General features: G+C 44.2%; 2 protein-coding genes across 3 annotated transcripts in view; both read right to left on the bottom strand.

Annotated features, from left to right (window-relative positions):
• The window catches only part of sptb (spectrin, beta, erythrocytic), a 38995-nt gene extending 31428 nt beyond the window's left edge, over positions 1-7567 (bottom strand). Inside the window, exons 1-2 of one of the 2 annotated variants that reach the window (XM_034577169.1) lie at positions 7261-7567; positions 1038-1315 (exon numbers count right to left, since the gene is read on the bottom strand). In XM_034577169.1, coding sequence (XP_034433060.1) covers positions 1038-1185 — 148 coding nt within the window. In that variant the 5' untranslated portion in view covers positions 1186-1315; positions 7261-7567. Of the gene's footprint in view, positions 1-1037; positions 1316-2421; positions 2512-7260 lie in introns of those variants that run through there. The other variant, XM_034577170.1, reaches the window with a different exon arrangement.
• Positions 7568-8285: 718 nt separating this feature from the next.
• stard9 (StAR-related lipid transfer (START) domain containing 9) overlaps positions 8286-21043 on the bottom strand; it is a 38865-nt gene continuing 26107 nt past the window's right edge. The window contains exons 23-34 of the mRNA XM_034576053.1: positions 15457-21029; positions 15017-15220; positions 14742-14925; positions 14156-14302; positions 13876-13975; positions 13494-13660; positions 13296-13360; positions 12987-13189; positions 12057-12136; positions 11120-11278; positions 10237-10387; positions 8286-10204 (exon numbers count right to left, since the gene is read on the bottom strand). Coding sequence (XP_034431944.1) covers positions 10286-10387; positions 11120-11278; positions 12057-12136; positions 12987-13189; positions 13296-13360; positions 13494-13660; positions 13876-13975; positions 14156-14302; positions 14742-14925; positions 15017-15220; positions 15457-21029 — 6984 coding nt within the window. The 3' untranslated portion in view covers positions 8286-10204; positions 10237-10285. The remainder of the gene's footprint in view (positions 10205-10236; positions 10388-11119; positions 11279-12056; positions 12137-12986; positions 13190-13295; positions 13361-13493; positions 13661-13875; positions 13976-14155; positions 14303-14741; positions 14926-15016; positions 15221-15456; positions 21030-21043) is intronic.

Below are 21043 nucleotides of genomic sequence, written 5' to 3'. Positions count from 1 at the left end.
TTAAAGTCAGCGTTTGGGATTGAGAAGTTGTGGTGCGGCGGTTATCAAGGTCGCAATGTGCACCTGCAGGACAACGATTGGAGGATCCTGGTCAAACAAGAGGTGGATCAGCCAATAACTGTTGAGAAATAATGATGCTGCTGGTCCCAGTCAGGTATCAGTAGTGGTGGAGGAGGTAAAAGTAAAAGTACCACATTCACTTTTCTACTTGAGTAAAAGTACTTGGTTTGAAATAAACAGAAAGTACTTGACGAGTGTAAACTTCTCTCTGTTATCGAGTCTCTGCACCAGTGAGTGATGCTGCTGCAGGAGTGATGCAAATATGATTTATGTCAAATTTAAACTACTTCGAAGGCAAAGTTACTAAATGGCCTCAACATTTAGGACATGATTTGTCCGTTTTCCAAGTCTTTTCAACAGAGCAGTGTTTTTCCACCTTGTGTGTGACCTCTGTTGTGTCTGCAGCTTCGCAGGCATGAGCATCGTGTGACCCTCAACTCCCCTTTCCTCTCTCTCACGCCTCCTTCCGCCTCAGAAACGCTGCTATTTTAAAACGCCGAGTGGCCCGGCCCACAGGTGGGTCGCAGCCCACCGGCTTAAGTAGAAATGCCAGAGATGTGAGCTATGAGAGGCAGACGGGCAGGGCAGCTGTCCAGATCGGTCAGACTGGGAACACTCTGGGAATGTGCAAGCGATCCCAGTTACTTGCGGAGGGTGTGGAGCCGTGTCGGGGCTCAGCTGCCGGGAATGTGTTACACCACGAGGAACATGAGGGACGCACACACACACACAAGACAACACCTGCAGAGCTCGAGCCGGGGAGGCTTGAGGGGGAAATTGCTTGGGATGTGATTCTGTCATTTTGTTTGACTGGTTTTCAGTGAAGGTCAGAGTTTTACCCAAGCCCGTTCAACCCTGTGGAATTTGAACAGACACCCTTTCATTTCTGCCCTTCCCATGCTCTTAAAAACGACAGCGCCTCTGAAACGTGTGGCAGAGCGGACGGCAGCCGGCCTGTTTGCTATGCAGCCACTCACCTGCGAGGGCCCTGATGCGTGAGCGCTCGAACAGCCGGGCCGAGCAGTTGTCATTGTCTAGTTCCTCGTCACGGAGGTCAAAGCGGGTGTTGATGTGGCTGTACTGCTGCGAGATCTCCGCGTTGTCAAAGTCTGTGGTGGAAGTCATGGCGGTGGCCAGCGTATTGAGCGGGCGGGCGGGGGGGGTCGGTGGCCGGCGTCCTCAGGTGCTCTGGGTGGCGAGGGAGATGAGCGGGGGGGAAGAAGTGTCAGGATGGACGTGGGATACCGGAGGTGGTCTGAAACACAGGAGGACACACGGCAGAGGTGTAAGTTATCACGTACAAAGACAAAGTGATGCAACTTTAATAACAACAAAAGTTATCAGAAATCAATACAAATAGTAGAAAACAAAGAGGTTTAATGTCCCATTGAATTCAATACTGTGGTTTGTTTATTCTCATGTTACTCCATTGATGGTTGTTTTCATATTCATCTGCTGAAGGAAGAAAGTTTCTCTGTGATCGTTTAAATCTGAGTTCAAGAAGAAATTTGAAACCTCCATCACACACACACTGAGAATCTTTGCGTATTTTTCGATTCTGGATTTGTGAATGACAGAAAAGAATCATATGCAATTTTAAGAATTTAAACAAGGACGATTTACAGCAATTGTGTCTCTTTAAGAATAAAAATATAAATGTACACATGTGACAGAATAGATCAAGGTTGGCTGAAACACTAAAACAAAAAAAAGATGTGTCACACAAATCACTGAGAACTGAGGAATCTGATAGAGATAACTTTTGGGAACTGGACGACGTGGGAACTAAAACATCCAAACAGAAAATGAATAATGACATCTGTCGTAACTCCACATAATTTAAGCCGTAAAGCAAATAACAGCAAGAGCTTTTCAACTTAAGGTCCTACACATCGTTGGACACAGTTGTTTCTGTTTTCCTCAGGATTATGTCAGGAGGGAATGCAACGATTAATTTGTGAATCAATTAGTCGATAAGAAATTTAAGCTGCAACTATTCTGATATTGAATTAATTGTCTCAGTGATTAACTCAACAAAAAAGCCTGAACTTATCACTAGATAATGACAATTTTATGTAAATTGGGGTTTTAGGACTTTTCAACATTGGATAAGATTATCTCAAGTTTATTATAATGCTCAACGGATTAGTGTTGGAAATGATCAGCTGATTCATCAATGAACACTCGCAGCTCCAGAGCAGGAACATGATGCTGATTGGAGGAAGCATCATCTCGGCTGCAGTTTAGTTTTATTTGTGAGCTAAAAAAAAAAGTTTTAATCCATCAGCCCCAGAGTGGAGAAATTAAATCTGTCTCAACCCTCTGTTGTGTCTCATGTATATTTTTAAACAGAGGTCTCACCGATCACAGGCTCCCGTGCCCCTCGCGGCCTCCATTTTGTGTGCGTCACTTTGCTTCGCCCCTGCAGTGTGTCTGTGTGTTCTTTGCGTGGAATGGCGGGTTGAAGGGTAGCCGCTCTGATAGCTCTATCTGGGTGCAGCATGGCTCTCTTATCGTGTCACACAGGGGAGGGCAACCCCCCCTCTGGGCCGCGCAGCATGACCAACGCGCCTTCGTTTGAATGATGCAGCTCACGTAGTTCCAACTGTGTGTTTGTGTGTTTCCCAAGTAATCTATTACACACAACTCTGAGTTACTTAGAGGTACGTGACCCAAGTAGTTTAAGTAAAGCAAATTTATTCTTCTAAACAAATACTAAAAATAACAGATATATCTTATTTTGAAAAATGTATTCAAAATTGTACTAGAATAAAGTTATTAGGATTAAAATATCTCTTTATTAGGAACATCTGTACAGCTGCTGATTTACGCAATTATCCAATCAGCCAATCGTGTGTCAGGAGCTTCAGCAGAACAGGGAAACGTGTGATTTGTGGGTTTCTGTGAAACAGCTCATTCCTCAGAAGGTTGTGATCATGAAAACCGTCCAGTGAGCAGCAGCTGCTGTGCAGACGGAAACGCCTCGTTTCTGAGACGGGTCACAGGAGAATGACCAGACTGGTTGGGGTCCTGGTGACTCAGATAACCACTGTGTACAACTGTGATGAGGCGGAAATCTCCTCCGGGCTCAGAACAGCAGGGAAACACGTCGGGTTTCACTCCTGTCGGCCAACAACAGAAATCTGAGGCCGTTAATGTACAGTTGAAAACTGAAAAACGCAGGAATATGGATTTCTGCTCAGGCTGCAGATGGTGGAGTCGGAATGTGGCGGAGAGCAGGAATCCATGGACCCAACCGGCCTTGTACAGTCCAGCCTGGTGGTGGTCCACACGTTGGTCTCCTTATTACCAGTTAATCATGATTTGAATACCACAGCCTGAGTATTGTTGCTGACAATTTACCTTTTCTAGTGCATTGAGCTCTCTAGAATACATACAGTACTTGAGTAAATGTACTTTCTAAACCTCAGGAAGTAAAGACACAAATTCCCAATGCCCACAGAGGCTGTGGTGCCGGTGCAGTCAGAGAGGAGGCCCACAGCGATGCACGATGATGGCGTCCTACAGGTGTCCCTCCCCCTCCTGCGCAGTATCAGTCCTCTTGCAGACGTCTGTTATCGGAGCAGCGACGCTCCACCCACCACCGGGGATCCCCTTATCACCTCACACACACACACACCCCCAACAGAGCCACAGCACAACACACTCTTACAGCGCTCAAAGCCCGTATCCACAAAGTGTCGGCTGCGAGACACTAATCGTGTCCGAGGACTGACGGCCCGACTTAGCTGCCAAACACAAACTTCAGCAGTTTAAGAGCTTGAGCCGAGACGTTTACTCGGTGATACTGCAGAAGGCTCCATTTAAAGCTACTGTGTGGAAAGACAGGCCTCCTGCTTATAGACGGTCCTGTGACACAGAGGTCACGGGTTCGACCTGCCCGCCACAGCAACTGTGAGTCTGTCAATGGAGAGGAATCCTCTGGTGGTGTCCTTGAACCAGAGGCAGGACTCTCACATACCTGCCCACTCACAGCCGGTCACCCTGTCGGCTCCACGCCGCTGCAGCCGAGACTCAACTCACCAAAACTCCAGAGAAGAAGCTGATCAAGGGGATGGGGGGGGGGGGGGTGTAAAACTGTATCTATGCAGGATTGTAGCTGAGAGGTTTTTCCAAATTATAAAGTTCCAGCTGAAACAAAATCCTCAATCTACTGTGAACACTTCACAGATGCAGACCTCGAAATCAAGTGCCAACAGAAACTACACTGTGCCCATACACACACTATTTAGTTTCGATAATTCTCAACTTGCTAAACTTGCTAATATCACAGGCTGTATATGATTTTCTTACTGTTTGATAATTAGCCACCATTTGACCTGGTGGTGGCGCTAGATGAAAAGATCAACAATGACGATCTATTAGGAGTCAAATCATGAGAGTTTATATTATCCATTCAGTAGATGTTGAGATATTTCACAGGTTCAATTAAAGATTCAACATGGGAAACAAAAGGAAAAATGTCAACTCAAAGTTATTAATATTACGTTTTCTGTCCAAACCCACAAGTCTCATAGGAACAATGATAAATTATAAGTCATTGTTGTTGCCATGGTGATGTCTGATGTGAGGCAGATATATTACCTCGACTGATGAGACAAATAAACTTTGACACCACTTGAATCTCTTTCCATCAGCTGCAGTTTGAAGTCGTCAGCACATGGTTCGGTAAAAACGATATTTTTATAGCTGCACTGGGTCATTTCTCAAAAGCAGTGAAATGACGGATGATAGAAACGGCCTCTGGGATTTCTCCACACGTCGCTTTATGAACCACATTACGTTTATTTGTGCAGGAAATTACAACGATGCCTCGAGGGATTTCTTTTAGTTTGGACGCAATTAATTTCCTTTGAATGTTTAAAAGGTGTTAATGACATTTTTACTCTTAAAGTTTGCTGAGATGAAATTCTCTCAAACCAGAAAAACACAATTCATTGTTTATGACGAATGAAAATAACTTTGACGGTGATTGAAATTGTTGCTTTGTTGTTAAAACTACGTGACGAAGAAAAGTGAAATGTAAGAAACAAATCAACACCTGAGATGAATAATAATAATAAATGACTCTCTTACTAATGATAATAACTATAAACATGAGAATTTGAAGTTCACAATGTGTTTGAATAAGGAACAATTTCCAAAATTCATTAGTTGATAATTGGCTTAGCTCAGAACTAACAGTAAACAAGGAATTACGTAAATGTGCATCTTACTGAATCAGGAATTGAACCTGGACGTTGGACATATAGTTGGCCCCTCTGTTTAAACTGTGGCCCCTTCATGGCCCCTGATTTAGACAAATCCTAGAACCTCCTCTGCCTGGAACCCATGCTCCCAGCTGAAGGTGTGTAGATGCCTGTAAAGTGCACTTTCTACATTAGCTGGATCACAGTGAACACATTACGGTGAGCAGCACAGACTCAGATGGATGAAACAAGAGATGGGTGTAGTCGAGGCCTGTGGTCGGGCAGAGGGTAAATCTGAGACATAAACACAAGAGATCAATGTGTAGAGGAGGAGGAGGAGGAGGAGGAGGAGGAGGAGGAGGAGGAGGAGGAGGAAGAGGAGGAGGAGGCCTGTTACTATGAGCGACCACCGACGTCTGCAGCTTCTCCTCAAAACAGGACTATTCAACACCAAACTAGAACTCATTTAGTTTTAAAAACACTGATGATAATCAACACTGTGGGAAAACATCCTCTGTTGTGGTCAACACAGTTTGGACTGTAACACTGAGCAGTTATAAAGAATTGATAGTAAACTATTCCTGGAGTGTGTTTACACAAAAGTGCCTGCTCTCGTCCAGACACACACACACACACACACACACACACACACACACACACACACACACACACACACACACACACACACACAGACAGACACAGACACACTCACACTTGTCCTTTTAAGGGGAATACAAGTTTTGTGAGGGGAACTTTTCATTTCTGAGTTATTTTAAAGCACTGAAATGTACGAAAGAGCTTTAAGAGAGAAGAAGAGAGGAAATATGCAAAAATGGTGAAGAGTACTTTGGATTAATATCTGTGGTGGAATGTAACTAAGTACATATACTCTAAGTATTGTACTCTGTTACTTTTACTCTACTTTACTCTGACTTTCAGGGGGAAATACAAGTATTTCCTTCTAAAAATATAACCTAAATAATACTTATTATACTATTTATAGGCTACATTACCTTTTACTCAACTTTACAAATGAGCATTTCCACTCACAAAATATGATGACCTCTTATTTTTATTTGTCAAACTTCCCAAAAGTATATAAATGGTAGTTTCACCTTCACCAGCTACAACAAAAAAATAAACAAGCAGCAATGAAACTGCCACATGAAGGCATCAGTAATCATTTCATAATAAGCTTTATAATAGTCTTATAGGGACCATCTTTCTGAAATAAGAGGACTTTTACTTTTGTAAAAAAAAGACTTTTACTTTTTTATAGCTTAAAGCACTTTGTTCCCACTTTGAAGACTCTACTTTTACTTTCTACCAAATTTAAAGATGAACATTTCTTATTACAAAATATGATGAGCTGTTATTTCTATATGTTAAACTTGCAAAAAAGTAGCAGCAATAATACAAATGCTATATATATATATATATATATATATATATATATATAATATATTTAATAGTCTAATTGTCACATGGGACATTTTGGATTCTCATAACTTTTTATCTTTGATTGTAAATAGTTTGTTTAAACACCTAAAAGCAGTCACAGTTCAACACTTTAAAGAACCTGAAAACGTTCTTCACCGTTAGTTTCTCAGAGAAGCCACTTGCGCACTTTGGGCACGCACCAAAATGCGCAGTGGCGTCACTGTGCGCAGCTGCAGCCGCGGGCCTCACTGCGGCCTAACGCACAGATAACAGTGAGAAGTCGGGACTTCACCAAAGTGTCGCTTCTTCTAAACAAATACCAACTTCTGTAAAGAAAGATTCAAACTGGAGTGAATCCACTGGGTGTTTTCCATCGACGCCAGGATCAGGATCAGGATCATGGCCGCCTGCTCCAACAGGTGGTTGGGAGGGAAACTTGTAACTCAACTACAAACAAACTGACCGAGGGGGGGGGGATTCGAGCATCTTCCCAAACGCGCAATACTTTCATTCCACAACGACGCATTAGCTGCTTCAACTTTGCACTTACTCGCTTCTGGATGTCGTCCCGTCTCCCGCAGTGTTTGTGCTGCGGCTGCTCCGTGCCAACAAACCAATTATAATCCCAGGGAATCGCACCGGGGTCCGGGTGAGAGCGGGCCGAGGTGTCCACAGCGCGGGGGGCGAGGGGCTGGAAGGCTGGAGCCGCCGTGCGCTCCACGCTCATTCCCGACTGACCCACCCTGCGCGGTTAAAAATAACGTGGGTGCATCCAGTGCGTAATGTGTGCGCGCGGGGGGGGGGACGCACATTCCTGTCCGGAGCTGGTGACTCCAAATGGCAGAGGAACACGCGCGCACACACACACGGACACACACACTCCACCCAGCCTCTAATCGCACACATAACACCCACCCACCCATTCAGAGCCTTTCAGAAATGTCACCCCCCCCCTGCTGCCTGTCACTTACACGCAGGCTGGAGGAGGAGAGGATGTCAGACACACAACTGTGACACACAACTTCGACACTTTGCCATGTTTTAGCACGCATCAGCATCAACATGGGAGCATACAACTGCAGGTTGAGACAAACTGGAGATGAGATGCAGGGGAATTGTCATCAGTTAGAACTTATTGTTGTTGATAATGTCACTTTTTTAAAGTTTATAAATCTTGAAAGCCGGTGTTGGTGACTTTGAATAAGGCCAAACAGAGAACATCACTTCACCGGTGACATTAAAACACAATATTTAAAAGTAAAAAGTAACTTCACTTAGTAAATCAATATGAAGTCTGAATCAGTTTGAAACTAAATGTCAAAATATTATTCCACAAAACACGGGTTCTTTGAAAGTAAGAAAAAAAAAAAAGAGACTAAAAGCAATTAAAGTATAAAATTCAACATAAGTTTGTTTTGGATCTATTTTGACTCTAAGGTTCAAAACCCTGATCGAGGTTCATTATTGATTCTGATCTGTCAACACGTCTTCACATAAACAGACGAGAGATCAGTTCAAAAAGTTTCACTGGAAAATATGTTGTATTCATTCAAATAAAAACACACGGGGCAGACAACAACTCATTAGCAACAACAAGCAGAGTGTTTATAATGATATACATTTAACACACAATGTCAAAACATAAATAACAACAAATGAGCACTTTTCAAATACATAGAAAGACCAACAAAAGAAATCAGGACAAAAGTCGTCTTCCCTCACGCTTCGTCTTTATTTTTTTGTTTTTTCTTTGGTTGCCGCGGGAACGTCTGTCGTCTCAAACGTGAGGCGAAACAGTCGCGAACCTTCAGCTAGTGTAAATAATATGGCTTCATGTCTGGATCCAGCAGCTTTGACTGGGAGCAGTCCTGCTGTCGATCGGCTTCTGCATAGTTTTTTTTAAAACACCGCACAACAACAAAAAAAGTACGTAACATTAATAAATGCATAAGCTGCTCTGTGCAAGCAGCTGTAAACGCTCTGCTCGTAGAAGACAACTTTAAAAAACACATTCAACAGTATTTCAAACTGCGGGCAGGAGGATGAAAATAAATAGAACACACTTCTGAAAGAGGAGAGAGCAAAATGAAAGCCCTTAAAACTCAGCTTATGCAGATTTTGGGGTACCATAAAGTACGGATGAGAAACAGGGAGGTCGGGGGGGGGTCGGGGAGCCATGTGTTTGTTGGGTTGAACGTTGATCAGACTATTTGCCCCTTTGACCTGTTTAATCCTCAAAATGTCCCCGACTCGTCCTCTCACTGTTTTGCTACTGAACTGTTTTAGGACCAGATTTTTCTACAGAGAAAAGGAGCTGCTAAGTGGTTACAGGTTGCAGTGCTCATTCAGATAATCATACGCTTAAAATAACAGTCTAAGACTAAATAAATAATCCTTCGTATTCCTTCAGTTTACCACTGTTTCATCCCATACATAGATCAGGGAATGTACAAATATTACTGGGGTTGTGAACTTTATATTTTAACGTTCTTGCATTAAAATAACTTTAAAATTGGTACAAATCATGTACCTGAATTTAAACCTTCCTTTAAATCTTAGTGGAACTTCTAGTGTTTGCCACCAATGTGCATATAGATAATAAAACTGCACCTTTATGAACCATGAAATCTTCCAATTTCTTCCCCAGTAATCTTCGCAAAGTCCTTATTTTATCTGAAGGACATTTGAAGTTCCAAAACAAATCAGGGCTGAACAATATTTGCAAATATTTCCTTCATATGTTGTTGTTTTTTTAATATAAAAAGAGAATTTCAAACTAAAGATTAAATAATTTCCTTCATAAATGTGCCTCGATGTTTCAGCTTTTGGAAAATGTCTCTTACCCTCAACACCGACAGGTTAAAATAGAGTATTTGCATAAACTGCTCGAGCACAGATCTGGTACAAAGTGATGCTGCCCTCTGAAATGACTTGTAACTGCAAACCCGGCTGCATCTATCCATCATAGATAGATAAAAATGATATGGACGGACACTTGTAATATATCTCGTAGCGTCCCAACTGACCATTTACTAACTCTAAGGTGGTCTTGACCTTGACTTGAGCATATTTGGCTGTGGTTCCACGCTTCAATGTAGGAATACAATGACACCTACAGCTAAAAGACACTGAAACAATCTAAATAGCTGGTGTTTATCTGGTTATAACAGAATTATGAAGCTATTTCATCAAATGAGTGATTCGATGAATCCGTCGAGACCTAAATGCAACACACTAAACGTGCCAATGTCAAATCGTTCCCTTAAGACTTCAATCTTTGGTATAAAAGGATTTGTAAAAAGCATTCATGTACAAATAGAAAAATACAGTTTCAATATCTTGTAAAAAAAAATGAACTTCATACAAAAAAAAAGCTGCTTCAACTCGTGTAACTGGGAATCAACGTAGAAACAGTGCTCATGGAAAAAAAGTCAAGTAAATAAATCTCAGGTGCAAATTCCAAACGCAGACTAATAACTCCGTGCTGGGGGGGGGGGGGGGGGGGGGGGGGGGGGGGGGGGGAGAGTCCAGGCTAAGTGCTCGCTGCTGGTGCGTCTTCATGCGTCCGCCCGGAGTCACGAAGCGAGGAACACGTCAAGATCGGCGATGACGGCCGCCTGTCGCCTGGCAACAGTGTTCAAGAGTCGGGGAGGGAAGGATGGAGTTCCCAGGTCGACCTGAAGGGGGTGAGGAAGAGTAAGTAACGAAATAATACGACAAAGATTATTCACATCCAGCCGCCCAAAAATGAGACCAAAACGTCTTGATCGCCCCCTAGTGGATGGATCGGGGGCATAAACCCCACCTCCTCCATGTTAGTGGATGGGACATGGGGCAAACTAAATTCTTCTCAGAGACAGTTGTTTATTTGAGCCCCATTAGATTCTGCTTTACGCAGTTGCTTCTCTTTGGGACGATAAAAGTCAACTCCGGAATAAAACAAAAGAAAACGTAAAAATCGACATTAAATCACCTTCTAGCCAATTCCCCTAAGATCGAGCTGCCTGCCAGCGGTGAACCGTAAAGTTAAAGCAGAGTGGGTGTTGGCCGGCGGCCTGCACTGATCAAACTGGGCACTCTAGTTTTACAATTAATATAAATGAATGTCTGAACTAATGACAATGCAAGAAATTATCGTCAGATTCTAAATTTGATTTCCAGGTAATGACAGTTGGATTTAAATCCCTCACAATACTTTCATGTCTATCTATCGTGTGGACAGAGGTTTAGTCCACTGATTTTGTTCAGTTCACACAATCCACATTTATCCGTCAGAGGATTCCTTTTGTTGTCCGTGATCAAACAGTTCGTACTTTTGCAGGCACTTAAAATGCGCTGGTGTTTTATTAAGCACAACACGTACACATGTACTTCCACCGGCTGATTAGTTTACAGCTGCCGCGTCTCACCTGCAGCAGGTAGATGACCCTGGTGGATTCTTTTCCACCGCGTCTAATTGGCTGCAGGACCCAGCAACTGGGCATCATTTCCCCCCGAACAGCATCCACGCTGGGACGAGGCAGAGACTCCTCGAACACCGACTGCATGGCAAGCACACACAGGCCACCCTGAGGCAAAGAGAGAGAGAGAGAGAGAGAGAGAGAGAGAGAGAGGAAAGACAAATCATCAATAAAACAGGCAGCTCAGCTTTTTGATCAGGCAAGAAGCAACTGTGCACCGACATCCAACTGATGAGCAACAGCTGACACGGTTTCTTCCACAGCCAGCGCCTCTGGGTCGGTGTCATTTATGATTCTGATTCTGATTCTGATTTATGCTCTGTGTTGTTTTCCTGAGTATTAGCACTAAATCTAAATATCGTGTTCTACATTTTGTGATGAAAAACTTCAAGCCACAGTGTTTGTTGTTAAATCGTCTATCTAATAATTCCAGAAATCTCTGTCAGTGGCTCACATTTCACACTGGGCATGTGTATTGTTTAGGGTCGGATTTTGTGCGATGTGGACACACTTGTTGATACACTTTGAATAAACAGGTGACCAGTGCCCTGTAGCAGAAGTGGCTGGGACTCAGGAATGTAGAAGATGTTGTTCATCACAACAGCACGAATACTGATTCTTTAGTTTTTACAGAGTCGAGCTTCACCGAACTTTGAATAAACAGGTGAACGGCTCTTTGTGCAGCTTCAGGGTTCTGTGGACTGAGTCCCGCAACCGGACACTGCACTAGTTGGTTCTAATTCCAAAAGACAGCACCGTCGGATTCTGGTTTCAATGCATGTAAATGAGAAAATATATTTTTGGTGCAAATGCTCATTGGACCCGACAGAAGAGCGACTCTGAGTAATCATGGGGAACGGCTGGGCGCCTCTGCAGCTGTGCTTACCTGTTTGGACTCCGTGCTGATGCAGCAGAAGTCCCGCGGCTGGCTCAGGTGGCACGTCGACGGATCTGTTAGAATGTAAACTACAGAGACAGAGAAAAGAAATGCTAGACTGGTCAAAGAATGGTTATTAAAAACATTAAAATAAAAGAAAATACAAAGGAATTGAGGTGATGGAGCAGAACTTTACTGCTTGATAAGATTAAAAAGCCTTCTCACTCCAAAATAGACAAAAAAATCATGTCTTTATAACATGATATGATGAACTACAATAATAAACTATAAATCTGTATGGAAACTAACAAATAGACACAAAACAAACTTTGGTGAAAGTCTAAAAAGATTTGAGCAGCGCCGTGGAGACCAAGCAAGAGTCTCAGCAAAGATATGAAATGCGTCATAGTGCAGGTGTGAATATAGAGTCATGGTAATAGAATATACTTGTCAGTGATGAATGAGTCTCTGTATTGTACTGAAGATATCTACGGGCTGTGGATGTATAATGTGAAGTGAATACATTTGCAGGCTCCATAAAATGTAAACACTTCTGCAGCACAGACAAAAATATAAATATTTCACCGTGCGCGTGTTCTTGCAAAAGCAAAATATTTTTGCAGCTCACCTTTCTACAAACACAGTACATCTCAAAAAACTAATCATTTTACCAATGAGTAGATTTAATTTAATGTCTACTGCATACTGGCAACTGACTGCAACCATCAACTGGGATTTCTCACCAGTATCCAGATCCTTCACTTCAGTTAAAGTGGAAATAAAACAATATAAAACCTGTTTAATCGGGAAAATGTAATCAAATAATGTCTAATGCCTAAAAATGGAAAAAGTCAAGTCAAATAAAAAAGTACCAGAATATACGACTGGTATTCACTATGATAACTTAGATATACAGAGTAAGCAGAGAAGTTAACTCACCCAGCTGAGTGCTGTCATCTAGTGGTCGGGTCCAGACAGAACGGACTGACTGATTGTACATGTGGCTCTTGGACAGTTGGCAGATTACGCTCCACACTCTGTCCACGGGTCTGTCCAGCTCCACAGCCCCGAGGAACCCATGGACGGACGGGCTGGAGGAGGGCTTGTAGTAGGCCTGGATTCCACGTTCTTCTCCTTGGTACCTGAACAAACACAAATTTAACATATGAGCAAACTGGAGTGATATTGTGATATTTATAATCCCAAACCACAGGAACTATAAGTTTTGGATGAAATGAGTGAATTCACCTCCAGTCTGCTGTGGCCTTGCCCATCACCAGGTTGGTCAAATCTCTGGCTGAAGCTAATCGCACCTGTAGAGGAAAAAAAACATAAATTATAAACCAGATAAACATTTCTGAGAGAGATGATTATTGGAGTCATTATGATGAACAATATTTATTGACTTGTCTGAGAGTTGGATCTTTCAACTCCAGGCAGTTTTACCTCTGATAGAGCTTGCCGAAGGAGAATGGACGTGATGTCCTGATAGGTCGTGGAGATAGAAGAGGCGGAGCCGAAGGAGGCGGTGCGTGGACGAGCACCAGTGGCGGGTGATGGAGATGAGGTCATCAGGGGATCAAAGGAGGTGATAGAAGCCTCATGGCGGACGTCTAATGAGACACGTGGATGTGAGCAGAGTACGTTCAGCAAAAACTAAATCAGTGACAGACAAAATTTACTATTTTCTAAGTTATCTGGAATAATATAAAGTTCTGGACTATGTTTCTAAATCTAAAACGATTCCATTCATTCTCTGTATTTGATACTTTGAGGCTTGTTCTGCTCACGTATCGTTGGCTTCAGTGAATCCGTGTTCAGTTCTTACCCTGGGCCGACAGCCAGACTCTCTGTGTCTTCACACTCGGGGGAACACATATAGGAGGACGTGTCCTGACCTTCAGCCCTTCATCCTGAAACCCTGTCATCTGAGCAGAAATAGGAACATTTACAGTTTCCCTCTGTTTTCCTCATTTTAAAAAGAACAGAATATATATTTTTTACAAATCATCCAGATCAATCATTTTCCATTCTTGGATTTTCAGCTGTACGTTCTTACATCTCGTGTATTTCATGTGTAACATCTGATGTCACATCAGTGTACTGACCTGTCCAGTCACAACTGGTCTGTTGCTGAGCTGTAGCTGAACAGTGTTGCCACTGTTGTACCCTGAAGTGGGTCCAGAGGAAAGGCTCAGACTCGACCCGGTGCACAAGGTGCTGTTACTGATTCTCGTCCGATGCCTCAGGTCATCCTGCCCGAGACACAGATGGAGATGCCGGTGAAATTATTTGCAATACTGCAAAGTCATGAGTTAACTGAGAGACACTGAAAATACTGATTCACAATATGAATTCTTCTTCGTTGTTATTTAATGTCAAACACAAGCCAATTTGTGTTTGCAAGAATTGTTAATATATTTTAACCTATTTTTTTGGTAAATGATTTTTAAACATATTCTGTGATAACTAATCAAAAATATCCAAAGCAATAACTATTTAGAAATCAATTTAATTGCTGGTTCAAACTTGTCAGTTGTGAGAATTTGCAGTTTTTCTCTCTTCTATATGATTAGAAATTAAATAGCAAATAGAAAAACTTTCTGACACTGGTCTAAACTAAAACTTTGGTCTGAACCGAAGTATTTGTGATACTTATAATATAATTACATATATTATGAGCCATAAACTGACCTTTGCTTCCTGAGACAAGGCCTGCTGCTGCAGCCTCCTCTTCTCCTGCTCAGTCCTCTCTCGCAGTCGCTCTCGCGCCTTCGCAATCTCTGTCCTGGCTTCTTCTCGGGCTCGGCCGTAGTCACGCAACAGTTGCTCAATGTCAGACGGACACTGGCCCTCTCCTCTTGGAGGATTTGGTGTTCTGAATACAGCAGAAAATTCAGTAGACATTACAATAAACTCAAAAAAGACTATTCTGCTTTGTTATTCTTGGTAGAGAGCCGGTGTCATACCTGGTGCTGTCGGTCACCTCTTGGCGGAGCTGTTGCAGGTGCTCTTTACGGCGACTGGGCACGGCAGCAGACACTTTGGAGGATGAAGCGGCCTCTGGAGGAGAGGAGCGAGGATGTTTGCTGGGACTCAGACTGCGAGCTCTCCGGTAAGTCTGGAGCCGCTCCTCCCTCTCCTGCCTCAAACCCTCAATACTCCTCCGGTGGCTGAAGGGAAGGATTGTAGAGATAGAAATCTTAAAATTGCAAGACAGGGCATTTTTCTTGTAGTATAAATTATTTTTAAATGTTTTTTTAAGTTATTGGATAAAATGTATTGCTTTAATAATGGACCCAAAACTCAAGCATCATATTGGCAGCCTTATCAGAATATTTCCAACAATCCACAGCCCTAATTTTAATCACATCACAGTAAATGGTAATTAGTTCGTGTGTATTCTCACCGATCGTACAGCTGCTGTTTACTCGGAGCAGACGTCCGTGGTTCCAGCTCGTCTCTGCACCTCGGGGAGAGCATCTTCAACAGCGTGTCGGTTTCTCCCAGCCCATAATGCAGCTTGGCCTCCGTCAGCTCCACGGTGAGAGGTGTGGAGTTCATGCTCAGGTTGACCGTTGCCATCACCTGCTCTCTCTCCTGTCGCAGCCTCTCTATCTCTCTTGCCCGTCTGTCGCCCTGCTCCACAGACTCCACGTTTGAACCGCAACTTTCTATCTCCCCCCATTCGGGACGGTTCCTGCTCCGGTCGTGGTCATTGCTCTGCGATGTGTCCAACTTGTTAGAATGTTTGGATTGTTGCTGGTGGATGCCCGACCAGTTGTTGAACTTGTTGTGCAAGGGCAGGTCTTCTGGGTCCATGTGGTGGTCTTGACGTGCAGACACGCTGCTGAGAGGGTTAATGCTCACAAGGACATCTGTGTTGCACTCACTGGGCGCCAGTGACACCATGTCGTCCTCTTGGAGTGGAACAGTCCCGTCGCTGACTGGTGATAAGTCGCAGGAATCGATGCAGAAATCCACAGAGTCAACGACAGGTCTTGTGTAGCCTGATGGTTTTCCATGTTTTGCTGTTGCCTGCTGTTTCTGCTCAGTTTGTGTTAATAAAGGACGGATGTGATGCACAGTTTGACCTTTTTTAGACGTCCGTGGTTGAGGAGAGGTCATCTGCCTTTTTGAGCTGGCATGTGTGTCATCCTTGTCTTTACAGGTCTTTACATATCTATCCAGTGATGAACTGAGGCTTGCAGAGCAGTTATCTGATCCTTCAGGAGCCGAGCAGCTCATTTCACTTCCCTTCTCAAGCCACACAGACTCTGACTGACTCGATGAAACATCACAATCCGGTGTGGACATTTGCACATTGTCTGAGACAGATGTGCAGGCTGACTGTTTGCTGGAAGGCACATTTCGGCCGTCTTCCTCAAAAGCGTGGCTTGTTTTTCCACCCACATGTTTCGAAGGACACGTTGTTTGTTTTCCTCTCTGCTTCAAACGTAATCTTGCTCCCACAGTCAGAATGGGAGATGATGCACGGTCTTTATACGTGGCCAGTTTCTTTGAACACGGTGAAGGATCATTTCTCACAGACGAACTGTGATTTTGTTGGTCTCTTGATGATCCTCGGGGGATTTCAGAAGTTGCAACACTTTTATGGCACGGAGCCTCGAGCTTTGAGACCCGAGAAGAAGCCGATCTCACGCGTCTTTCAGCTGCAATCTTCACAGGAGGCGTTTTAGGACTGATGCTGTCCGACTGTGAGGCAGCAGAGGCGTTAAACCTCAGGTCAGGCAGGCTCTGCATATTTTCGTCCGTGTTAGCTTTTGTTTTCACCTCGCAGTGCACATCCTTGTCTTGAGACACACCGACGGCCTCAGAACCGATCACTTTGACTATCACGTTGATCTCATGAGGTTTGGACATTTCACTGGGCGTTTGATGGACGGCGACTTCCTTCTCTGCTGGTGTGGAAAGCTTTTCTGTCTGGATCCCAACGTCTACAGCTGTTTGAGTTGAGCAGTCTCTCGTAGTGCAGTCGACAGACTCACCATACGAACTGCTGAGGTTTGACAAGTTGATGCTCCTCCTCGGAGTGGACCTGCTGACTTCACCTGTCCTCATTTCCTGGACGTCTCCCAGCAGATCTGAGGTGCTGTCGATCAACTTGGACAGGTGAGCCGACATGCTCTCCATGCTGACCCACGTAGAAGATTCTTTAATGTCCGTCTTGGTTTTTCGTGTTGCAGGTTCATCGGTGTTGCTCCGTCTGTGACGATCTTTCCTCATTGGACCACTACTGCTTTTAATCAAATTCACTGTTTGAAGCCCACGCTCTGTTTGAGTGCCGTGTTCGCTCGTCCTCGTCCTTTGGGCCCGTGTTTTCTTTAGCTGGGATTCTTGCTCAGAGGAGTAAACGTACATGATTTCGTCCACGTGACTGGAGGCGGTGCCAAAACCACCAGGAGCACCGTTGCTTGACGAACTGCCGCTCACTGTCAGACTGGCTAAATGAATGTGGATATCAATCTGTTGACCGGGTGCAGGCTGGGACGTTTGGTTTGCATGCTCCTTATAGTCTTCTATGCTGCTAAGTGTACTGGACAGCCCCTTGTCGGTGGCGTACGTGCTGAGGTGTGAATTGAAAGGAGAGTTCTGCCCGTTCAAACCGTTGTCCACACTGCAGCACCTTGTTATGCGTTTCTCTGCACTGTTCAGAAGAGGAGATTTGCAGGACAGGTCGGCGGCGCTCCCGAATGACGAGTTCTTATAGCAGTGCTGGTTTGAGCCGTCGTCTTGCCACTGGTGAACAAAAGGGTTGATGTCACTTGAGGCGAAATGCATAGGGGAGTCCTGGGGCGTCAGTGTCGTCTTTGCACTTGGAAAGATTCTTTCTGTGTTTGTCTTTTGTGACATTGGAGGTAATGATTGTCTCTTTTGGCCGTAGTCTCTATTCAATTTCACCTCACTTTCACCCGGAGTTCCAGCAGAGCAAGATTTCATTTTAGTTTTGCTTACTAATAATGACATAGAAGCATCTGGATCGTTGCTTCTAGCCTGTTTAACGTCTTGTTTACCATGACTCGGTGTGGCAAGCTTGACCCATTTAGACGAGAGTCGGTTGTGATGCGCTCTGGTGGTTTTATCATCCTCCTCATCCTCATCTGACGACTTCAGCGAGGACTCAGAGGAAGAGGTAGGATGAGTCTGGATCTTAGACCTTCGGGACCTCTTGGTCTTTTTGGACATGAGGGCTGAGTCACCTTGGGTAACACAGGATGTGTTTACATCACCTTCTCTGGACACGAGAGATCCAGAGCCATTTGTATTTTTGACAATATTTCCCTGTGGTCTTTTGAGCGGAGGCTGAATTGAGCCACAACTACTTTTGTCATGTTTTAATTCAGCCGAGATCTCTGGAACCGGTGCTTCAGACCGATTTTTCATCACACGGGTTCCTTTACTGTCGACTTCAGTATATTTATCACATTTGCTCTGTGGATTGGATAAATCGTGGTTCTTGTTGTGATTCTTTTTGCTCTCACAAGCCCGAGCCAAATGATCTGCACAGTTAAACTGATCCTGTGATCCTGCGACAGACAGTTTCCCTCCTGTTGTGGTCTCCGCTTCAACGTTTTCATCCTGGCCAGGAGTAACAGCAATCCCTTTTGTCGTGGCGTTCTCATCAAAGGATGTATTCTGGTCCCTGTTTGGATCGGGTGGCATGAACAGAAGACGACCTCCATCTGAAGATGATGCATCTCCAGATCTGTCGGGACTATACAAGTGAGGCTTGCCAATCGCCTTTGGTGAGCTTTGTTTGTATGAATAAGGATTTTTATCTTCGACACTAGATGCACCTTCCAAACTGACAGCTTCCACACAGATAGCTCCACATGCATCACTGATTATTGACGGTGTTTCATTGTGTATTTGTTGAAGTTGTGGGTTATCCACAGTGGGAGCATCGGAGCAAGTCTGTGTGTCCATTCTCTTCAAGCACACGTCACTCATGGGAGAATTACGATGGGAAGTTACTTTTTGTTTACCGACATCATTCATTTCTTCAGATAGAGCAATTTCCTGTATAGTGTTTCTGTGAAAATCAATATGTTTTCTTGCTGAAGGAGAATCATTCATTGAGGAAATGTATTTTCCAGAGGGCTCAGCCTCTTCGCGGCTGGTAAGTGTCAGATTTGATTGGATGTCGCTGCATTTGGGAGAGGCCTCCTTGTTTATCGGCTCATTTAAAGTCCCGTCAGGAAAGTTACGAGCTTGGTCGATCTTTAGTGTCACTTTAGTGGATTTAAGAATGAAGCTCTTACTGCTCTCTCTCAACTCAGCTGACAGATTTGATGCCAGGAGCTTGTTTCTGTCCAGGTCACGTGTGGTTTCCACTGATACACGTCCACTGAGGTTTGTCTCTCTCACCTGATCCTTCTGTTCATCTCTAACCTGTTTTTCCGTCACTGCATGTTCATCAACACAATTACCTACACATGACGCTAAGGCAGTCAGGCTTTGACTCCTGCTCGTTCTCTCACCATCACTACCAATCAATGACAACCTCACTCTCTCTTTTACCATTTCTGAGATTCTCAGGTCAATGGCACTACAAATAGCATCTGAAGCATTAAATGCATGCTTTCTGTTAATCCCTCGTGTTTCTACAACTACCTCCTCTATTCTTACTTTTCCTTTTTCTTCTACCTTTCTGTCTCCCACCGAGAAACCACTCAGGGTACTTTTCTCACCACTTGTAAGCCGACGTTTAGAGTCTGCAAAGACGTGTCCAACTTTTCTGTTCATGGGCACAGAAACTGCAGATGCCACGGAAGCCACTTTGTCTCTTCCCTCAGCACAAGCAGAAACACATTCAGTCTCCACCGCAGACTGCTCCTCTTTAGAGTCAGTGGCGTTGTTATTGTCATCGAGCAAAACATCTTCAGGGCTGCCAACTGGTGTCGAGCAGAAAGTTACCAGTTCGCTGCTGTTGCTCCTTTTTGGAATTTTCATGCTGCCAATAAAAGCATCCTGTTGCTCTTTGTTTCTCTTCCTGGAATTTTTACAAGTGGGTTTAACAAGCTCCTGTTTTAGTGCAACATGCTGCTCAGATCCTTTGGTTTCATCCCTCGACAGTGATAAATCTTTGGTATTCTCAGGCTCATACTGCTGCACATCTTTAAATGTTTCTGTTCTATCCAGACTGCATAGTAAATCGACTTCAGTAGAAGGTTTGAAGGAACTCAGAGCTTCAGACATCTTGTTCAGGTCTTGGCCTTGACTGGTAGGATTTGTCGAGGAATTCGTTTCTGATTGACAACACGAGAGGCTCATTTCACTGTCAGAAGACATAGTGACATCACCAGCTACCACAGCAGGTGCATCTGTAAACACCTGATGCATGTTTGATGCTTGTGCAGTGTGAAGAATCCCAGTGTGGGACACAGAAGTGGTCCGATCTGAGGTGGGAAAGGTTGCTGGACTTTCAGTATCTATAACAGCCTTCTCCACATTTTCAGACTGTGGCCCTGCTTGCTCTTCTGTAAGAATCTGAGACTCCACTGAAACCATGGTTCTGCGTTTCTGCACTGTCACATTTACACCATCAGCGCTGGTGGACGTTGAGCTACAGCTTCTGTATCCGCTCTGAGAGTCTGACAGGTTCATACTGGTCAGACTGGATCTGCTGCTGCTGGTGGTGCTGCTGCTCTCCACTTGTGTGAACACCATTTTTCTTTGGGAAGGCAGGGAATCCTTTTGAATCCTGGGACTGTCTCCTGCGTCAGTGGAGGACCAGGCGTCGGTGAGAACAAGCACGTTTTCAGGCTCCCTCGCGCTGTAGCTGCTCAGTGAGCGCGGGCTGTCGGTCAAAGTGGTCTCCATGTTACCAGAGTCTTCAGTCAGTTTTTGCGCAGTGTCTTTGCCTCTGGAATCTGCAACTAATGGGCTTTCAGATGGAGGATTCCCTGCTGCACCAATCTCACCTTTACATCTTGATTTTGGGGAAACCTCCACTGGGGTTACCTGGGGTTTCT

The sequence above is a fragment of the Hippoglossus hippoglossus genome, chromosome 22 (assembly GCF_009819705.1).
Source record: "Hippoglossus hippoglossus isolate fHipHip1 chromosome 22, fHipHip1.pri, whole genome shotgun sequence".
In the NCBI taxonomy this organism is placed as follows: Eukaryota; Metazoa; Chordata; class Actinopteri; order Pleuronectiformes; family Pleuronectidae; genus Hippoglossus; species Hippoglossus hippoglossus.
The sequence above is the reverse complement of the archived record's forward strand: the minus strand, read 5'-3'. Positions and strand labels throughout refer to the sequence as shown.